The 22,197-nt window shown below is 32.1% G+C and overlaps 2 protein-coding genes across 3 annotated transcripts in view; one reads left to right on the top strand and one right to left on the bottom strand.

Moving 5' to 3' along the window:
- The window catches only part of LOC126872660 (uncharacterized), a 136,286-nt gene that overhangs the window by 41,443 nt on the left and 72,646 nt on the right, over positions 1–22,197 (bottom strand). The window contains exons 2-3 of the mRNA XM_050632779.1: positions 17,422–17,523; positions 13,853–13,966 (exon numbers count right to left, since the gene is read on the bottom strand). Coding sequence (XP_050488736.1) covers positions 13,853–13,919 — 67 coding nt within the window. The 5' untranslated portion in view covers positions 13,920–13,966; positions 17,422–17,523. The remainder of the gene's footprint in view (positions 1–13,852; positions 13,967–17,421; positions 17,524–22,197) is intronic.
- Positions 1–22,197, top strand: part of LOC126872661 (uncharacterized) — a 308,769-nt gene that overhangs the window by 266,654 nt on the left and 19,918 nt on the right. The window lies entirely within an intron of this gene.

The following is a 22,197-nucleotide window of genomic DNA, read 5'->3' as shown; positions in this document are numbered from 1 at the left end:
CAGAAATAAGGTTATGACAAAACGTAATATGTACAGTTCTCTTTCTCCGATCAAAAGATATTACGAGTGAGGCGCCTTTACGCCAGTGGTGTCTCTCCTGAGTTTATCCTATTGTAAACATTTATATAACTGAAAGAGGGATTGAGAAAAGGAATTCTCTCTGGGTTTTAAAAGAGTTCTGTTCGAATTTATATGTTTCGATTAAAAAAATATCGTTTATCTCTAGGGATTTCTTTAAAAAGTGTTCTCATGGAATGGCATTTTTAGAATCTGTATAATAAAAGTTGCATGAAAAAAATAAGGTACTTTAGAACGTGTAAAAAGGATTTCATAAGATAAATAAAAGAGCCAAATGCAGTGTAAAGTCAACAAATATCTCCAACCGACTCAGGAAACCTGAACCGCCTTGCACACGACACCGACTCCCAAAACAAAGGAATATAAATTCGACACGTAGGCATAAGATAAACGAACATCTAGAAGGGCTGGTTCCTGATCGAGGCTTCAGTCTTTCGGTAACGGTCTAATCGCACACTTGTAATCTTATTATAGAATAAAGGTACCTCGAACTCTGGTTCAAGAACCCCACATTTTTTTATTATTATTTTCCTGTCATTTTTACGTTCACATGTAACCTTCATGCTCCGAAAACAAACCTGCCCCCAGGTCACCATCAACAATACAACAATTCCTAGCGAGGACACAGTTAGATACCTGGGCATGACCCTGGACAGGAGACTAACCTGGAAAAACCACACCACAGACAAAACGAAGCAATTAAAGGACAAACTAAAAAAATTCTATTGGCTCACGGGCCGACGTTCCAAACTAAATACACAGAATAAAATTACCCTCTATAAGACCGTAATAAAACCTGTCTGGACCTACGGAATCCAACTATGGGGAACAGCAAGTAATTCCAACATTGAAATACTTCAACGCTTCCAATCGAAAACGCTAAGATCCATTATAAATGCACCCTGGTATGTCACCAACGAACTAATACATCGCGACCTCAAGATACCAACAGTCAAAGAGGAAATAGCAAAATATAGCGACAGATATAGCAAAAGAATCAACAAACATCGAAACCCTCTAATTACTGGACTATTTGATACGTCGGACCAGATCCGCAGGCTGAAGAGACACTACCCACTAGACCTAAACGCTAGATTCAATTAGTTATCTAAATTAAGTAATATTTATTTATTTATAATACTTACTTATAAATTATACTTATCTATAATAAGTACTAGCTTATTATAAATAATTAGCCATGTCACTGCGCCACGCCAGAAAAAATTACTGAAGATTGTAAATTTTAATAAATAAAAAAAAATTTTTTTTTACGTGACTGCAGCATCGCTGCGGACGAAACGTACTAGCGCGCATAGTTGAGAAAATATACACGTTGAACGTTTGCGTTATTTATTGTCGAGGGTTGTATTATTTTCATCGATATTTAGTTCATAATCACTATCACTATCGCTGGAAATATTGAAAGGTCTGAGCCGATTCCTTGTTGAACGGAGTTCGCTTCCACTGTTTGAAACACTGTTATCGTCTTCTATCTTGTCAGGTTCAAAATAATATTCGTCACTACTACTATCACTATCGAACATGTCCTTTCCGGACTTTTTAGACATCGTATATAAGGTATTATAAAAAATATGTAAAATATGTAAAAAGCTTGCTAATTCGTCTGAGAATACCATTGAAAGACTGAAATTCGTTCTAACTCGACCATCATCGCGAGTTTACGTTAAACAGAAGATATGATAGGTAAAGGTTCTACAGATCTCTAATTTTTTTCATCAAAAACATAGTACTGTTTAGTTTACTATACCCATGCGTAAATACGCATAAGATTATCGCTGAGAAAAATAGATGCACGCCAGCCATTTCATAATAAGCGTCCGTAACTGTGAACAGATTCGGGCGGCTATTTGCCGACACTCGTCCGCAAAGGGCTAGGTACTAGTTTCATTTAATGATGTAATATCGTATTATTTATATGTTCAGTTAATAAAAGGTCTGAAAATCATAACTTACGTAATTAACGGTTTCATATGAAGTACTGAGGTAATGATATTTTTGTATAATTTAAATGAACTGAAATATAATACATAGAAATTCTATAGTAACGTGTATATTTTTATAATAAAATATATGAATGTACATCCATTGTCGAATATGGCACAATTTCCATTCGCGCTGTTGCGACTAGATCAGCCACGTGCGAGAGTTGTGGAAAATATGTCTAATGCTCACGTGCATAGCAGTCGCACGTGACTGAACGTTTTTTTCCTGTTAGAACGTAAAAAGTGCTCACAAAAATGAGGACATTTTAATATATAACACTATTAGCTTATGATACTATATAATATTATATAGTAATAATATACATATAATAATAATACTATCATATAATAATATATAATACTATAATCTACAATTTCTTTGATATAAGTAATTAATATATTGCGATAATGAAAAATATTCTAGCGTAATACTATACATATGTTTGGGTGTTATTATTTGACAGAAATACAAAGTTTAATGATTTTATTTATGTCCTTTAGGTTTCTCAAAAAGTTTTCTATTCAGTACTAATGGTTTTTAGACATAAATGAGTTCATAACTCGTTATAAAGATTGCTATAACCGACCGATTAATGTGTTTGAACGTGTCACGTCCCGCGCTGCGCACGCGCCGTAACGTAGACTAAAACTACCAATAGCGCGAGTGAGCGTTCCAATTTGAAATTTAAATAAATTTTGTATAGAAACCAAATTCGAGCCTCACAACCCCCACGGAATAACCCGTCACATGACGACCCCTCCACGGTAGACCTAAATATGAATAAGCGTAGCGACATAGAAGAAGCGAAATAATTCCTTAGTTTTAGAGTAGTTAATTCCTCAGTTTTGTGTGATTAGTTTCTCAGTTCTTGGTGAATAACTCCTTGGTTCTTGGCGATCAGTTCCCCATTTCTTGGCAAGTAATTTCTTGTTCATAGCGGTTAATTCTTTATTCCTCTAGCTCTTAATTTCTCAATTCCTTTGCTTTTTTTTAATTCTTTAGTTCCTTAGTTTTTCAGCTCTTAATTCCTTTAGCTCTTAGTTTTGCCCTCAGCGTTTAGGTTCTTTAGTCCTTTAGTTCTTTAGCTTTTAGTTCTTTGTTTTATTAGTTCCCCATTCTTGTTAGTCTTGTTAATCGACGTGTTTGTATTTGTCAATTTGTAAACTATCGAAAATCTATCGAAATTAAAATCTTGTAATTAATAAGAGTGAAAACGTATTGCGAACGATTGTAACTCCGAGCATTCGAAATTTCAACCACCATTCTGTCAATATCCAATTAGAATACGAATAAACATTTTTTTTTGTGAAGAACATTTGTCTAATAATATAATAGGATTAAGCGAACATCTATTTTCACCAACTTTAATCCTCTCCCGTGCCAGTACTCCTGCGCATAGCAGGTTGGCCGAAACGTGGAGTTTAATTTCCAATCGCATTAAATATAGCCAATACTACAATTTAATCTAAATTCAAAAATTAACGGCAACGCAACCAAAACGAGCCAGACAAAACGTAACAAACGTCTGCTTTCATTAAAAGGAATAAAATTGATCTTTTTACGGGTTCTGAATGATTCTCACAACATATTCACGAAGATTGAAAGTGACACGAGATTTACAACACGATGAAAGGTGGTTGACTATTCATGAGAGAAAGATTAAATTTTTCATAATCTGGGCAGCACTTAAATGGTACACAGCTTTGCAGTAATTTCGACAAACAGTATCTATTTCCAAACTTTCTGCTTTCGCCTTTCTTTCTTCGAATAAGAAATGCCACGTCATTAACTTCGCAGGGAAACCGTTGCGTTCCAAACGCGATAAAAATTCATTTGCAATAGTAGTCCCATAATAAAATATTTTGTCTGGCGCGACTAGTTGCAGGTGAAACAGAGTCCTTATTATCCTATTTAATTTTTTCTATTCAGCGTGATAGTATTCAGTAACGGCCTTAGCCTCCTATCTGTTCCTTTTAAATAGGAACTATTATATATAGAAAATATCATAATTAGTAAACATTAGAAATAAATAACATATTCAGAATATCAATTTAACTATTAACTATTTTGTAAATAACAAATTTAATAATTTAACAAATTAACTATTCATTGAATACTATTCAATATTTGTTATGGTAATTGAGAACTTTTTTTTACATTAGTGAACAAACTATCTGTTCTATTTAAATTAAAACGTTTAGTTTCAAGAACTTTTCTTTAGCTGTTCTCATCCGAACTTATAATGCGAGATAGTGTTCTAAAAATATTTCACGTCCATGTTTTAAATAGAACCTATTAAAAGGTTCCATAATTCCTTCGATGCTTAAACTGAAACAAACCTCATACGAGCTCTATTCACAAATGTTTGATACCAAAAGAAATAAATATTTCTCATCACGGAAAATACTATCGAATTGCATGCAGTGGTTTGAAATGGTATATCTTCATACGTATTGTAGTATGTACTGCAGTGCGCCGTGATGCTTCTGTTAACAAAGACCTTGCTAAATCAGCATGTAATTTCATGGCACAGGAGATAACAAAGGTGTACTGTACAGAACATCTGTGCTTCCCTGAATAATTCAACTTCCGATGGTAAACTAATTTATCGTTAGACGATCGATATAAATTAAAGATACAATGATATTTAGTTGATTACAATAGGTAATGAAAACCTTATATGGAAAGGTTATTATATTTATTTCGCAATGATTTATTATAGTTTTGCAGTTTTCATTTATATAAGATTCAAACGATAAGGTCATTAGACTGTTTATGCATTTATAGAAAATTTACAGGATACACTAAATATACAAAAATGTATAAAATATCCAAAGTGTAATATTTATTACAAGATTTAATAGACGAAAGAAATTTCTGCTTAGGTTCTATTACTTTAGTCATGTTCATAGAAATATGAGTTTGCATAAACATTTGCAATTTGGTTATCATATACATACATATATTTAAATACGTATTAGTATAGATAATATTCCAGTCAAGTAGCAATCAGTATGCAGCTTCATGTTACAGTATAAACCATGTTATACACACAACGCTTCTGCTGCGAATTTAAAATTAGAATAAACAAATTTTAGAGAAGCGATAGATCTTTAGAACATAATTTTACCGTAACTTATAAGCAGTTATTGTTATTTTAGAGAAAGAGGAACTATTGTGGCAGCTGACAATTAGTTGGTGGGACACTAACGATCAAGATGACCATAACTTTTCTAAATGAGATCATATGATCTTATCTGCTGTTAAAGGCAGTAACGAGACAAATTTAAGTATATCACATAAAGTTGTATTTCTTCAATAACTTCTTAAGAAAATCAGTCTAAAATGTAACATGCTTTCTCATCAAGTCGATTCGTAAAATTCACAAGTTCTGTATAAATTTTTTACACATTGACAATTTAAACAGAATATATCCAAATTTTAATTGTACAGTGGCTCAAGAAAATATTTTTATGAATAGGTGCATTATGTGAAACTTGTTAAAATTTCATTAGCAGTGCTAACTTAGCACTGTAATGAAACACGTCTATCGTAATTATAACAGCAAAAATTTCGAATTACATTTGTATATGGTCTTGTATAACCGTGTCCGAAAAAATATACAAGGTGTGGACGAAAGTTATGTAGAAGCGGGCATGGGGTAACTTCTTATGAAAAAATAAAAAGAAAATATAGAAGAGAATATCTTCGTTCGGAGCTTAGTATTAAAAAAAATAGAGTTTAAAAATTTATCAAATATACTTGAACATGGTTAATTCCGAACTGGGCAGGACTAAATAATCGACAGGAGGTTATTCTACGTGAAAATAAGTTGAAAATGTGGAATACAAATTTTTCATAAGACGGTGTGTTTACGAGAAAAATAATTTTGAAAATTTATCGTGCGCGTGTATCAGATTGATTCGTAAGAAAACATGTTCAAGCTCTATTTTCTTGAAAATGAAGCTTTAAACAGAAAAATTTTATTCTACGTTTCTTAGTTATTTTCGCATCTATTATAACATCCTATCAATGATTTAACTTATAACCAGTCGGTAATCAGACAAATTCAAGTATACTTAACAAATTTGCGAACTTGAATTTCTCGAAAAGTAAGCTTCGGAGGAAAAACTTTTGTTGTATATTTTTTCCTTATTTATTGTAAATAATTTATTGTAAATACTTAGTAAGCATATGAACATATGAATAACAGTTTTAAGTACACAATTAGTGCCAAGGACGGTATTACTAGGTGTACTTTGTGGTTTATTGGTATAGTAAATAATTGACTGTGCAAATTCTCTGGTGCTCTTTGCAGAATGAATGCTCCGAATAACGGCAATAATTGTGTCTCGTTACAATGCTAATGAATTTCAAAATGTTTTGTGTAATATATATAAAAAGTTTCTGGGAGTGTTCAAATACTTTCATGTACAACTATAATACATGCTGAATATAACTTTGGTTTGAGTTACGGTTTGTTTTATGTTGCAATACACTTGCAATTTTTGGCAAACAGATATGTCATGCAGGCTCCATGTAATAATAATTCACGTGCCATTGGCACATATTCATAGAATGAATAAAAACACAAGAAAAGCTATGTGCTTATGAAAATAAATGACAGTATTTTAGGATGTGATTACGCTAACCGATCTATAAACCTGGAATTTCTACTTTCATTTAGAAAGCGCTCATTTACGTTATAACCTTCTCTTGCAAGTCTCAATTCCCATCTGGTCTCTGCATTACAGAACCAGATAGTGCATTACTAAACTGGTCAGCATAGTTTTGCACCTTAGAAGAGCAGCCCCAAAGCTTTGCATGTTCATTAATGTATCAGTCACGATACGATCTAGTTTACGAACTTACATTAGCACTTAACTTACCATTAAGTATATATACTGCTGCTTATAAGTATGTGGAAACCTTGGTCGGTTTATAATAACAATATCATTATCTATAATGAATATCACTAAGATATATAAATTAATAGCACTACTTTTTATCTTCTTCTGGAGCCAATGGAAATGTCATATGAAATATAAACTGTTTAGTTAAAATCTTATCGATGGTATATTAAAATGAAATACATAATTTGTTGAAATGCTACTAATTTGAAATATAATTGCCAGAATCACGATAGACTCTTAATTAATTTGGAAAGATTTTCTTCATCGTATCTATATATATATATAATTTGACACTCAAACAGACGCCGATATTAAGATGGCGATATTTTTATCGCGTATTAACCTTTAAAAGGAAGTTCAATCGAATATCGTGCCATGTGGATAAAAAATCCCAACAATAAGTGTTCCTATTTTTAATATTGAAATAATATTATGTCCACATATTTTTTATCAATAGCGCATACGTATAATGTATAAGGTACAGTTGGACCTTAGTAAGTTGAACCTCTATAACTCGAGAATCTTTGTAAGATTGCAATTTTGTACATTCCCACCTTCTCCAACACACGAAAACGAGTTTCAAAATGTATAAAATAATACTCTTTCGTTTCATAGTAATAAGCTTTAGTAAATCAAGTTATAACCGAAAATATAATCTTTATGCTTATTATTATTACTGGAGTTATCGTTTTCTATATTTTCTGTAAATAAATAAATAATATTTCATAAATACGTCATATATCCGATGAAAGCCATCCCAAGTTATTAGAAATAGTAACATTTTTCAATAAAAAATAGTATGAAACGAGGAAGACAATAAGCTTATAATTCGCTAAAAATAGGGATGTTTTTAAAATCTTCAAAATGCCTCCACAAGTAGAGTCAGAGCGAGTGTTATGTTTGAAATTGCGCGTTCGTGAGAATAATCCGAGCGACGCGACTGTCACGTAAACTTTAGGGTTTGTTGATGAAATAAAACAGCTGAGTCGTAACACAACTATTGATTTTGTTTTAATTAAACTTTATTATACCAAATATCGAGAATCTATGCGGCTCTCAGAGATTCGTCAAACTTTGCAAGAGATATCCAGATTTAAAAAGAAAATACATTTAGTTGACAAATGTTATAGTTTCTGCGCGCGTTTTAACCTTTTTAACTGTGGCTCGCTCTAACAGAAGATTGTATCGATGGCTAAATGCACAAATATTGTGTGTCCATTTGCAGTGTTCTCGAGAAAAACAGTTTTAAAAATTCAATGAATTGTTAATAGATGGAGGAACATACAATAAATAAAAATATTATTTTGAATAAATTTATGATACTTCGTAAATGTGACTTTTATATACCATAAAAAGCCAGTCAAAAACTATTTGCTGCATATGAAACCTCAAATTTTACAAAAAGTGAACATACGATATTTGTGCGGCAAGTTATCGATATCGGATTTGGTATTTACGCTACGGTATAGACGCTATTTGCACGTTACATAGCAACCAATAAATAATTGTACATGGAAAACTGTTTTAACACTTGTCAATTTGAGTATCAATTTCGCTGCTGCTACAATCGTACAGTGAGTTTAAAATCGACATTTTATCGACATGTTACTTTATCGCATACGTATAATATAGGCGTTTCTTTTAATTTATAATCTTTTCGTTTTTAATTTATTCATTCGCTCTTTTGTTACTTCGTTATTATAATTACTACCATAGAAACCATCCAGGAATTTTTGTCCCACCTTGTATCAATGTAGTAAAACAGTTAATGTGTTTTTATCAGCAAAATTTCGCATATGTTCATGTTGCGTGAGAAAGTATCCTCGTATATTAATGGGCAGTCTAAGGAAAGTGGCTATATACATGTATACGTCTTAATATTATTATTTCTGTAGCCAATTTATTTTTATTTTCAAGAAATAAATTATATTTTAAATACTTATTCAGAATATAATAAAATATTCAAATATTTTATCTTATTCTTTAACTCATCAAAATGAATATGCTTTATTTGCCAATATCTCACTTTCTATTTAAAATATTACTTTCTTCGAATCACAGAATAACTACTACTTAAAACACTATTGAAAATATTTTTTCTTGAAATTTTACCCGGCTCTGTAAAACTCCTTCTAACCACGAAGGTAATGAAAGCACGGAGAGCGTCTACCAAGGGAGACTATGCAAAAGTGAATCGTAGTGTGCGGATCTACACGAAGGGTGCAAGAGGCAGCAATAAAAACCTACTTGCTAAATCACTCAAAATCCAGTAAGCTTCCGTTCTTTGTACGCTCCTGAGCCTTACTTATTTCCTGTAATTCCAACAATACTCGTGCTCGAATATAGCGTGCACAATATAACGCTGCTTGACAAATGTACTAACTTTGTCTTTATCTTTGTTCATTTGTACCACTTCCTACCTATTTTCTTTTAATATTTCATCTTTCTTTCGAAAAGTGTATTTAAAAAATTTCCACGCGTAAAAAAAGATAGATATTGTAGAATGATTGTCAGAACATTCGTATTTTCATTTTTTCTACCATTTTTTATTCGAATTTGCATTTCAACTTTCTTTCTTCCTATTATCCTGCGATCGTGAAAAAAGTGCATTTACAAACATTGAATTATGCAAAATATGGACACATCGAAATCCTGATTTTCGGCATTATAACAAAAATTATTGTTTTCGTTATTTACGTCCACTTTATACAGGGTGTTTCATAATACATTAGTCAATACTTCAGGAAGTAAATCTACACACGAAAATAACTAAGAAACATCTTATGAATATACAGGGTGGCTGGTAACTGGTGATACAAGCGGAAAGGGGGTGATTCTACGCGAAAAAAGAAGTCGAAAATATAGAATAAAAATTTTTCGTTTGAGACTTTGTTTTCGAGAAAATCGACTTTGAATTTTCGCTCGGTACGCGTGCACTTTATCTCGTCTCGTTATAACGGATCGTTGTCTCGATGGAAAAATTAAAAAAAAAATTTTTATTCTATATTTTCGACTATTATATTCTATATTTTCTATATGTCCTGCATGCTTCACTCTTCAAGTTATGAATGTTTAAAGAAAACGTTCAACGTGTCTATCTCGTACCTCAACACACGCTGCCCTATGTCTTAGTTTCGTATTCATGCACGTATTTCGTATTCGCTCGAGAACACCAGGTATTCTTCGAATAATCTCAAATCCATTTTGCATCTTTTCTCACCGTCGTGTACATTGTTCGCTTACGTTGAGTTCACGGTAGATTTTAAGTGACCCCGAAAACAAAAACTTGGATTTAGATCATGGTGATCATACAATGGGTCCATCCTAGCGATTTACGATGATGCTTTAAGGAACAGGCTTCCTTTAAGGAAACGAGGCGAAAACTTGAAACATTTTCTTTAATTTCCTTCTATAACTCGAAAGCTAAGGTACGTAACTTCACGTTTTTCGTTTGTTTTCTTATGTAGGATATTAAATTGAGTTAATTAAATTTCAATTCTAACGAAGCAAGATCTAAGATTCTAGCGAATGCCTAACAGTAATGCGACGTACTGGTTACTTCAATGAGCTCGACAGGAATTTCGATAGCCAACCTTGCAGAGATTTCTCATGACAAAACCGGCGGATAGGAGGAGCTTGTGCCCTGCGCGAAATTTTCATGCCAAAGATTTTTACTTCGCATTGCTACGCTAAGAACGCAATCTGCAAATAAGAAAATTATGTGATGCGAACGTAATATAGCCAAATTCGCTCAAAGCTGAGCGAAGAGATAAGACAGAAAGACGAATTTTTGAAAAATTAAGGGGATATTCTAGTCTAGAAATTGGATAAAATCGAAAATTTTTTCTTTTTATATTTCCAAAGTTTACATATTCAAGGATATGTCCTCAAAAGGATTTTTTCAAAATTCCAATTATTTACCGAGTTACAGTGATTTTGGTGACGCGGCAACTAAACTGGTCCGACCGGAACAAATCGAACAAAAAGCAAAAAGCTGTGGCTGAGCGCACTATTGATGAATTTGTCCATGAAAATCCTCCTCTAAGTGACGATGTATTGAAAGTTATAAAGCCAGTTTATGAAAGTTTGTCTGCAAATACCCTATTAGAACGATGTTTGGGTTCTGAAATTCAGAATAATAACGAATCGTTAAGTTCCTTGATATGGACTTTTGCTCCGAAACACATACAGAAACGCGGACCATTAACATTGCTACTTTTCTCGCTGTTAGTATTTTTAATGAAGATTTTATACCCATTTTAAAAATACTGAACGTTATGGGAATGACGATTGGTCGAGAAGCCCATGCGTTCGCTGTGAAACGGGACGAAACTCTGATCGAACGCTCTCAAATCCGACTTCGAATTCTTCAAAGGAAGCCAGAACTGCTCGTTTACACGAAACAACTTCAGAAAATGAACATTTTGAAGTGGAGGAAAATTTCATTGTCTATGATACCTTAATTATAAAGAAAAGAGAAAAACAGGCGTTGCAGCACAAACGAAAATTCAAGAAAGTCAAAAGGTAGTGCTAATTTAATAAACAAAAATAATTGTACTAGAAGAAAGGTAATACACAAAGGAATGGGAAAGGTCCTTAGTATCTCTGAATCGAAAAGAGAAATCGATTATTCGAAAAACTATAGTCCTGAAAATTTCCGTTGGCCTCAATAGAATGTTCAACTCTGGAATTAGAACATAAAACATAAATTGACCATTTACAATGGAAACGTGTTCACAAGCGTGACAGCCGCATGCAAAGGGTTAAACTGATGTTATTTATTATATTGCGATAATTGCGAATATTACAAATAAAAAATAATGTAAGCAACAAAGTAAATAAAAAGTAATACAATAATAATATTATAAAATATAGTAGATACAATAAGAAGCGATAAAGTTCAAAAAGCGTGTTGCTAATGAACCGAAAAAAATTATTAGAAGATCGCAGCGTCGAGGAGAAGTTCCAGATCGTTGTGATTTCCAAAAACTTCAGCGATAAACGATTGATACATTAACTGTTCACTCGACGGTCCTCGTGTTCATTGGTCTAAGCGAAGCAAATTATAGTTTGTGCACATATATATCCATTGATGCGTTTGCGAAGAATATCCTGTTGAGAGGAAGGATTTCACGCGAAGCAGTGAGAAGAATAATGCGCGAAGAATGTCAACGTTCTTACAAGGTTAATCGTGCGCAAGAATTTCGTAGGATGAATTATGTCGCCCGACGAAAATTTTGTCGCTGTATGCTAAAAAAGTTAAAAGGTATAGAACGTTAGGAAGAAAATTGGAAGAAATTCTCGCCTCATGACAAAGAGGTTCGATCAGAACTGCTTGGACAAGCCCGAGTTACTTCATAACTGACTTTAGCAAGTAAATAAAATCAATTTGAAAATTCACGATTATGTAGATATTAACATTGACGTTATTTTGTGTCTGGCTTTAAAATATGAATAATTTAAGGATTAATGAAGCTTTAAATATTTTTTTTCTAGGAGAACAGGTTATTTGCGACGCGTGGTGTCTTCAGTTTTTTATTCCTCGTGATGAGTTCTATACGATGCAATAGAAAATATTTGACCTCGGAAATCATGATCGAGATCAATTTTACTGTCCAATTTTTTAACAGGTCTCCACCGATCCAACAGCGTAGAATCACCTCCCAAAGCCATGACAAAGACTGTTTTGACACCCTGTACATATTATAGTTAGAAATTTTTTATATTTCACCGTGAAAGCTGAAATAGATTGATATTTACAGTCGGATCGCCTATAACGTGGGTTAAAAATTGCGCCACTGTCTCCGTATAACGCGACTTGAGAAGTTTCTGGAAGTGGCTCATTTCTGATATGAAAATGTGCGCGTCTTTGAATTGATTCGAAGCACATTTTTGCATTAGCTCATTTGTGATAAGGAGGGATTGTTTACAGTGTTGTGTATTGTAGAACAGTTTTGTCATATTAAAAAAAGACTTCATATTTATTTAGTCATAGCTCTTTGCGCTCTTGTATTCGTATAACGCGAAATCCGTATAACACGGGACGTATATGTCGCGTCATGAGGGTACTAGCGTACTACTATGCCATAACTCTTAAATTTTGTATTTGTGTTTCTAACGATATTATTTAAATTATCCATAGTGTCGAACATTTTTTAGCACATGAAATTTATTTCACGGTAACCATTCTAGAAAAATTACTTGAGTTAATCATTCGGATAATCGCCGTGGCTGTCAAGAATGTTGGGAATCGATGCATATGAGCGACATTGCAGCGTACGTATTCATATGTTTCTAATCGTGCAATGTCACTCGTGTGCATTGCGCGATTAAAAACATATATCTGACGAATCGCACAGCGATTCATTACATACATGTTGATTATCAGTGAAAACGATGACACGTACTTTTCTTCGTAGTAAACTGAAATGTGCTAGTCGTCGCAAGACAAATGAAACGTGCCACTTTTCCTAACACACGTCGACATGCCCTTTCTGTAATTTCATATTTTTCCTGTTATTTTAGCATGAATACTGTGCGCATTAGTGTCTGTGGTATATAATGACACGAAAGAGGACGAAAACGTTAAAAAGAAAGAAAAGATATTTCAATAGTTAGGATTTTCTGTACAATAGATACGCATCTGTATAGGGACACATTCGCTTATTTAAACGTGCTGGTTCAATAAAACGTGAAAAAGTCGATTTCCCTACGGTAAAATTTAAAGATATGTACGCTTGTCTCTTCGATCTTCCGCAATTTCTCAATTTGAAATAGCGAAGCGAATCGCGGACCAAGCGTGATTTTCGAATTATGTACAAATAACGAGGGTTTGTCTCTTGGGTTTTTGAACTCACCATCTGGATAGGTCGAATTGATTTCACCGGTGACGTCCAATTTGAATGGTGTCGATCCGACGATCATGTCGTCCGGAGCTTCCTTCAGCTCTAGTTCGATTTTTATCACGTGCCCTAAACAAACCAACACGATAAGATATGTGTACAATCGTTAACGAAGTAAGCTTTTAGATCAAACTTTTACGATACTTGGGTGACATTTCTGAGGTTGTCCGGATTTCAATTATGTTTTTATTAGTATGTTGCGCTTTGGCCCGAACATTGCACATTGGTTTCATCAACATTCCAGCTTACTTTATTATCTGACTAGTGAACTGCATACAGTGGCCCGCAAAAGTATTCCTATACTTACCGCAAGAAACTTCAATGTGTATATTGCGCGTGTTATATAAAACACTTTGAAATTATGTCAGCGCTATAATTTGGCGCGACTGTCATGATTATATTGGAAAAATCTGAACCCTATTCAGTCATATTGTCATGTTATTGCTTTCACGGGAACAGTCGTGTCAATATTACACTTGCACTTTGCGCCAACGTTTCGTAAACATTGCAGTCTACTTCTTTAGAGCAGACCTGAAACTGGTTTCAATACATGACATCCCTACCATCGTAAAAGCTTGAAATCTAATATTCAGTTATATTATTTTCAGAAAAAAGTTCTTGCGATAAATGTAGCGTGCTTCATTAATAAAAACACATCGTGCTATATTTAAAAAAGTGAACAGGGGAAAAATGCATTACAATCTGAACGCGTAAAAATACTAAAATATACATATGAAATTATGTTGGAAGTAACCACAAAATAGTTGACATCGAAGGTGAATAGCTAGTAGGAGACTCGTAACAAAATTTGTTTGCAAGTAATGCTTAAATGCTTCGCATTAAAATTAATTATATTATTCCCCTAACGACTAGTGCGACGTGTGTGTACAACGTGACATTCGTGAAGATGGGACGGTAGTGGTACACAGTGGGTTAATATTTTTGTACATGAATTTTACTATCGTAAATGGTTTACAATAAACGTAAGTTTTCAGTATTTCTCGAAGAAGACCGTTAAGCAAACAAAATGGTTTCTAAACTTCTCGCCTATATTTATTTTATTAATGATGCAACAACAAAAATGAAATATTCAAAGAGTTATACATATTCAGAACGATAACTTAAATTTCCTCTTTAAATATGCAGAGTGTCTCACACAATTGTGACCACGCGATTCTGAAACGATAAAAGATGGGAAAAGATTTCATAAAGCAGAATTAAATGTGTTGACAAAGTGTTTATGCCAAAGATGTAGTGTTTTAAAAATTTATACGTCGCTTATACCTTTCTAAATAGAATTCTAAAGTTTTTGATAGGTAAATCGATGTGCTTTTTGATTCTCCACGTTTGGCGCTTAGTTTAAAAAAATATTGTAATTTTAATTTTGACAAATTTAGTGTATGAAAGACAAGGAAAACATGAACACAAGAGTATTTCTCCGCGTCTTTCCGTAACCACCATAGTGCAAAGTCTTACAAAATTTATATTGAGATATTTTTTAAACTAATCGTCTTTCATTCTTTTCTTATGAAGAATAAAAGATCCATCGATCGGTGTATAAAAATTTAACAATTCTATTTGAAGAATGTAGATAATCTGAAGGTATTCGAAAGGCACTTACGGAATGATCACGCACACTAAACCATGTATTACATGATACTGTTTAATTTCGTCTAATGAAATTCTTTTTTATCTTTTCATCTGTTTCAGAGTGATAGTGAATTGTTCAAATTACGTGCAACACTCTGTATATATAGATACAATTATTAATTTATTTAATTTATTGTTCTCTAGTTTGTAGTTTTTCTTGTATTCTTGCCTTTTATTTAGTTCGTCGCGATATTATACTTTGTATCGTGACTCCATTGAAGCACGTAACTGCCCCCCCTCCCCTCCTCCTTAAATAAGGTCCTATCTAAATGTCCTCATCAATCATTTTCTCATTTTTCAAAATACGTTGAAATATTTGAAGTGTCTTTTACGTTTAGAGTAATGTTATAATGTGCAGTCTATTACGAAATTATAACTAAATATTTTAAATTGAACGAAGGAAGACGGAAATGATACACAGGAAATGATAAAACTTTGTTTTTTTTTTAGTTTCGAGATGACACGTTAAAGGAAAGAACTTACTAACCAATATGAGAACTGGAATATTTTTCAAGCATCGTTCATTTACTTTCGTTGCTCCTCTTCTAAATTCTGTTCTTAAACCGATTAAATGTTAATAATGCTGCGAGAAAATGTAGAAGATCACTATACTTGAATAAAAGTAAACCATCAGTATTGTAAACTCTATAAATAATAGTATTAAGTTTTATAAGCATAATATAAATATTTGTTGAACAATATTTTACGGCTCTTATTATTTACATTTTCGACCCCTCTCTTGAGTTTTTGCATAAAAGTATTTAAGAAATTCTCCTATGATTAGATATTTCTAATGATGTGATATTCCTCCTTTTTCTTATTATATTTTATATGTACTGGCATGTCTTAAATATTTTCTTATTAGTACTGTTGAGATATGTATAATTTTCTGTGCTGGACTGGGTTAAATGCGTAGTAGAGATACTTGTATGTGAATATCAGTGTGTGGAAGTATGTGTGTGCGCAGCGTCTCGAAAACAAAGGAATGTAAACTGTTCAGTCGGTTAACAGTCGGGTATAGAAGAAAGTGCTGAGACGCGTGCAAGTGTGTATCGATGAAGAAATTGTCCGTAAAATAAATGTATTACTATTCTAATATCAATCCTCAGTATAAATTTAGTGTTCCTATAACATTGTTTCGGCTTCAAAGATCCACAATTCTCAACAAATACATAAATTAAATTTTAATTGGTGGAAACTACTACAAAGTAAGTGTATTCTACTTCACTGCATTGAACTTTTCGTGTTGTTACAATGTAAACCTGCAGTTAAGATACTCTTGACCACTATGTTATTCATTTTTAAATTTGCATTTCTATTTTTTTCAAATTCATTTAAATAGAAACAAAGATACAAATAGCAGTATAAAAGACAATTTTATTACGTTATATAATTGTTAGTTTTCGTGATAACTGTTCGTTTCATAAAGATTTGGTAGAAAATGCCATAAAACCATAAAATGATATTACATAAATTTAAAAATGAAGTTGATAATTTTGTTGAAATAAATATTGACATAGAAAGATTTTAATCCGTAGAAAAATATTGATAATTATTGTCAAGTACGTCGATTAAATTTATTGCAGAGGTGGCAGTAGTGAGAGTGTGTGTGTGCGCGCATCATTTCTAATTGGTTAAACTATGATTGTGAAGCGTGCGAGAAACGCAATTGAATAAAGAAGGTGATTGTTAATGTTAATGTTTAAATTTATTCATCTGAATACTATACAAAGAATAATATAAAGAATGTAATAAAACAAAATTCAACAGATTGTTAAAATTATAATTAAACTTATTAAAAATTTCAATTTCATTTCTTCTCCAAGAAAATCATATTTTATGTTTTTCACTTTCAATTGTATGTGTATACATACCAGTAGGATTAACATCCAGATTCTTGTCAGATGATACTGTGTCATGTTCTTCAGATCGATTTCTTCCCTCCACACTGACGATCAAAAGATTTCTACGTTTGTCTGTAACCGCAAAAAAAGACATAATGAACGTAAGGAGCTTATACAAAAGTTTAGTGAACTAAATAATGTGACTGAACGATGCGTTTACTAATTTGTTTATTTTTTCAACAAAATCTAGCAATTGTCCTTGACATTAAAAAATACCATAAAATATAAAGAAAATGTTTTTCCATATTTTTATATTTTTCCACAAAACCATATACATATGTATTAATGTTATCTTAATGTTTCTATGAATTCTGATACTAACGATCGATATCACGTGTATTTCGAATATAATGCAATACACGAGTACGTAAAATAAAAAATTTTTATGAAATAAATGAAAAATAACAAACATATTTTCACGCTCATCTACTAGGATTGTTAAAAAGAAAAGGATTGTTACAAGGAAAAAATATACAAAAATGAAAATAAAAATAAAGTATCATTACTGTAGAATATGAATATATATGATGTAAAAATCGTGTATTTGCATTATACATGTGTATCGTATATGGTATTAAAAAGTTACTGAATTAAATTGAATCGATATTATGAATTAAAAATGTACGATATTTTCTAGAATAACGTGGAAAAATGTGTTCATATTATATTTTTTACACAGTTCTCTTTTATTTATTATATTATATTTTTATTTATTATATTATTTTATTTATTTATTATATTATAATCTTTCATTTATATATAGTAAAATTCAAGTGGCGTTAAGTTAGAGTTGGGGTTAGGTTTAATAAATTTATAATTTATTTATCTTGCCAAACGTGATCTGGTTTGGTCAAAAACAGCTAAAAGTATTGTAGTCGTAGCTTGAATTTATAGTTTTCAACGTATTTATTACATGTGCACCAAACTACAATAAATTAGGTAGCCATTAAAAGATATTAAGGGATTGATGTAATATTTCATACGGTTAAGAAAGTTCGGGTGTTGTTATATCAACAGTTTCACTAAAAAAAGTAATTTGAAATTCATAATCTATATCAAATATTAGAAACATATTAAAAGTCTAATGTTTCTTATACGACTTTTGAATAGAAGTACAATTATTGATCGATAAATATTATTAATGACATAAAAATCTACAAAAGAATTAAAAACTTTCACGAGTTCTTTAGAAATTATATAAATGATTACATGATTGATTATTATACACAGTTTTCGTAAGTTAGTAAATTTCAGTTACTAAACCTCTCTTGAAAAATTCGACAAGATAAAATCTTCACAACCCTCTCAGAGGATTTTAGTTCTCGTTTTAAAATTCCGAATAACCGAGGTTGAATTGTATTAATTATCTGCCCACTTTTAATTTAAAATTTACATAATTATGACGTATAACGATTTCAAATAATGCTTAAGTATAATGACTTTATCTAATTAAACATACTTCCAATCGTCTTCCCGTTAAGAAAAATTTTTGTTTATACAACGAACGATTACTTTTTCTATGTATTTTCAAGGATATAAATAAAGATCGTAGGAGAAAAACATGACAAGTACCATGTTGTAGTTTTTTATGATTTTACTGCTACTTCATGCTTAAACAGAAAGATTTTAATAATAACCGGTACAATTGTAAACAAAAAAATCCAATTAAATTCAAGGATGTGAGTTTTTGAAAAATAGACATCAAAATTCTGCGCATTAATAAAGTTTCGTAAAAATCAAAGATATAATTATTAAGCAACATTTTATATTATATTAATTAAGCGATATTTTGATGCCCTTAAAATTTTGTTGTATTTTTAATAATAAATTAATTATAAAATTTGTAAAATATAGTTTAAATGGATAAAGTTTGACAATTAGCAACGACTGAATGTTAAAGCTGCTTCCTATGGAAAATAGCACGTTGGATTTCTTGTGTTTTTCCCTGTAGTCTTTGAATACAGTGGCTAGCAAAAGTTGACTCAATACTTTTTATGAACATTGTAAAACATTTTGTAATTTCATTAGTATTATAATGACATGCAACTGCCATGGGTATATCGATAAAATTCGAAACGATTGTAGAAATGTATACAAAAGTTACAAGATACATTTACTAAAAGTACATATCTTGCAGAAATCACAAAAATAAACGAGCTATACTTAGTGTATGGTGTGGCTATCACAGTGTATTTCACAGTATATGTATATCACAGCAATTTTTTACTAGCGGTAAGTTTGCAGTAAACATCTTGTAACTGGTATATATATTGTCAGATCGGGTTCGCATTTTGCCAGTATAACCATCGCAATCGCGTGTCATTATAATGTAAATGAAATTTCAAAATGTTATGTAACACGTACAGTATACACGTAAAAGATTTTTATGGTAAGCGTACGAGTACCTTTGCGAGCCACCGTAAACATATAATTCACTGTAATTGTTCTTACTGAATCGAAGTTTGTAGCCTGTCTGCTTGAAGAAAAAAAAAAAAAAAAAAAAATACACTCTTTTCGAATATCTTGTAACAGCTTCTTTGTTAGGATCTCTATAATAATCGTACTCATTTCTTTATTTCGACAAGAGTTTAGACAACCCACTTAACCGTGAGAAAGGAAACGTCTAGTGAATCACAGTCTCGTATTTCTGGAATGGGGGCTCGCTTACCACTAAAAGCTCGATAGACAGTGGATAAAAGGCTGGAAATCTGTGTAGAAGAAGGATAAAACGAAGATAATTAACATCAAGGCATCGTCAGCTTCTTCCATCTCTCCTATATCCTTCTTTATCCACCAGAATGGGAACGTTTCTTTTTTACCTGATATCTTTTCTTGCGAAAAATGGTGAAGTCAATTTAGAAAATTATATTGTGTCCTTGGGCATTTTAAACAGACTCAAACTGAACTACACGTTGAGTGCAAATTTTGTTACATAAAACTACCTTTTTCCATCTTAAATAAAAACATTTGCAAAACATTTTTCCTTACGAATTTATGCTTAAATAATATATATTGCATTACATATGCACATGCAATAAGAAGTAAATTTGAGACAGTAAATTATCCTTAGTGGACGATAATTTTTTAAATTATAGCATTAACTGAAAAGTTCCAAACTGCTGTGAATGCAATTATAGTAAAAGTATAATTAACTATATCGAAATATATATATATCTATATCGAAAATCCGTTAATTTAGCAGATATTTTAATTTTAGATTGTCAAATTTAATATATGAACATACTGCCGCTTTTGACAAATACAAAATTTAACAAATTTTAAAGGATGAAACAATAGAAAAGCTAACTACTCTCCTATTTCGGTGATTTTTTTATGTACTGTAAATAAACATTTTGAATAATATTTTCCTACACTAATAGGTAGGTAGAGATATTCGCGAAGAAATGCTGATACCGGACAGTGAATCGTGTCAATAGTTTTGCGGTTATGGTAGGGTATGCGTCAGTATCGGCTACCAACTACCGGCCGCTTATTTTCCGTTTATAAACGAAGATTCGGGCGAACTTAAAGGTCCATGCACAACGTGCATATTCGAGATTGTAAGAAATGTCTGTTATAATTCAATTAAAAGTGGATATCATCGATGTATCAGGCTTGTGTTTGGGTTAATCTTTCCAATCCAACAGCCGTGAGGTGGCCAGTGTCACACGCTCAGAAGCAGTAATAGGGTAGACAAAACATCCTGCATGCAACAGCTATCGAAACAATAATCAGATATTAACGGAATAGCCGTTTCTGATATACGCTCGATGATAACTTCTCCAGAAGGACTAGAACCTCAGTATAAGAACCCTGCCAAATCCAAACCCTTTTTGTTATGACACTCTGAATCGTCACTCTGTTGAATTCGTACGATAAGTTTTACTACTATATCTAAAGTTCAATTCTTTACCTTATTTGTGAAACGTTCGAACTGCGATGCGAGGAGATCGCCGGTGATCTGCCAATTTCGTGATTTCTTGTGTCTCCTATGTGACACCAGCAACGCTTCCGTAAAGTAAGAACGTAACATCGAAACTAATGGTTTTTCGACTCATGTTTATTCAGACCTTTTTGCTTATTTTGATGAGTATTACCTACTCCTAAGGTTTGTCCCAAACACTTCAAGGCATCCTATGGAATACATTTTTCTGTTCGACGCTTAGTTATGAAAAAAACCGAGTGTGAAAATTTTTCAAGTATACTTGAACCTGGCCAATTATTGACTGAAGGTGAATAAACAATCAGCAGAAGGTTAGTTTACATGCAAAAATAAGTAAAGAATATAGAATAAAATTTGTCCGTTTAAGGCTTCATTTAAAGAAGATTGGACGTGAACAGAGTTTGAACAGAGTTTTATTAAGAATAAACCGAGTACACGTATGTGATAAATTTTTAAACATGATTTTCTTAGTAACAAAGCTTGTGAATAAATTTTATTCGACATTTTCGATCTATTTTCGTATACAATATAACTTCTTGTTGATTATTTATTTCTATTTACTTCTATTCAGTCTGGAATTAGACATATTCCAAAAATATCTACTCGACAAATTTTTGAACTCGATTTTCTCGGAAACGAAGCGTTATATGAGAAAATTTTATTGTATATCTTGTTCTTATTTTTTCATAAGAAATTACCTCATACCCGCTTGTATATGTGTGGAATGGTGTGACGTTAGGGAATAACGTGGCTGATTGTTTATAAACGTTGTCAAGATATGTTAATGTTGTCAAGGAGTGTTG

The sequence above is a fragment of the Bombus huntii genome, chromosome 13 (genome assembly GCF_024542735.1).
Source record: "Bombus huntii isolate Logan2020A chromosome 13, iyBomHunt1.1, whole genome shotgun sequence".
NCBI lineage: Eukaryota > Metazoa > Arthropoda > Insecta > Hymenoptera > Apidae > Bombus > Bombus huntii.
The sequence above is the reverse complement of the archived record's forward strand: the minus strand, read 5'-3'. Positions and strand labels throughout refer to the sequence as shown.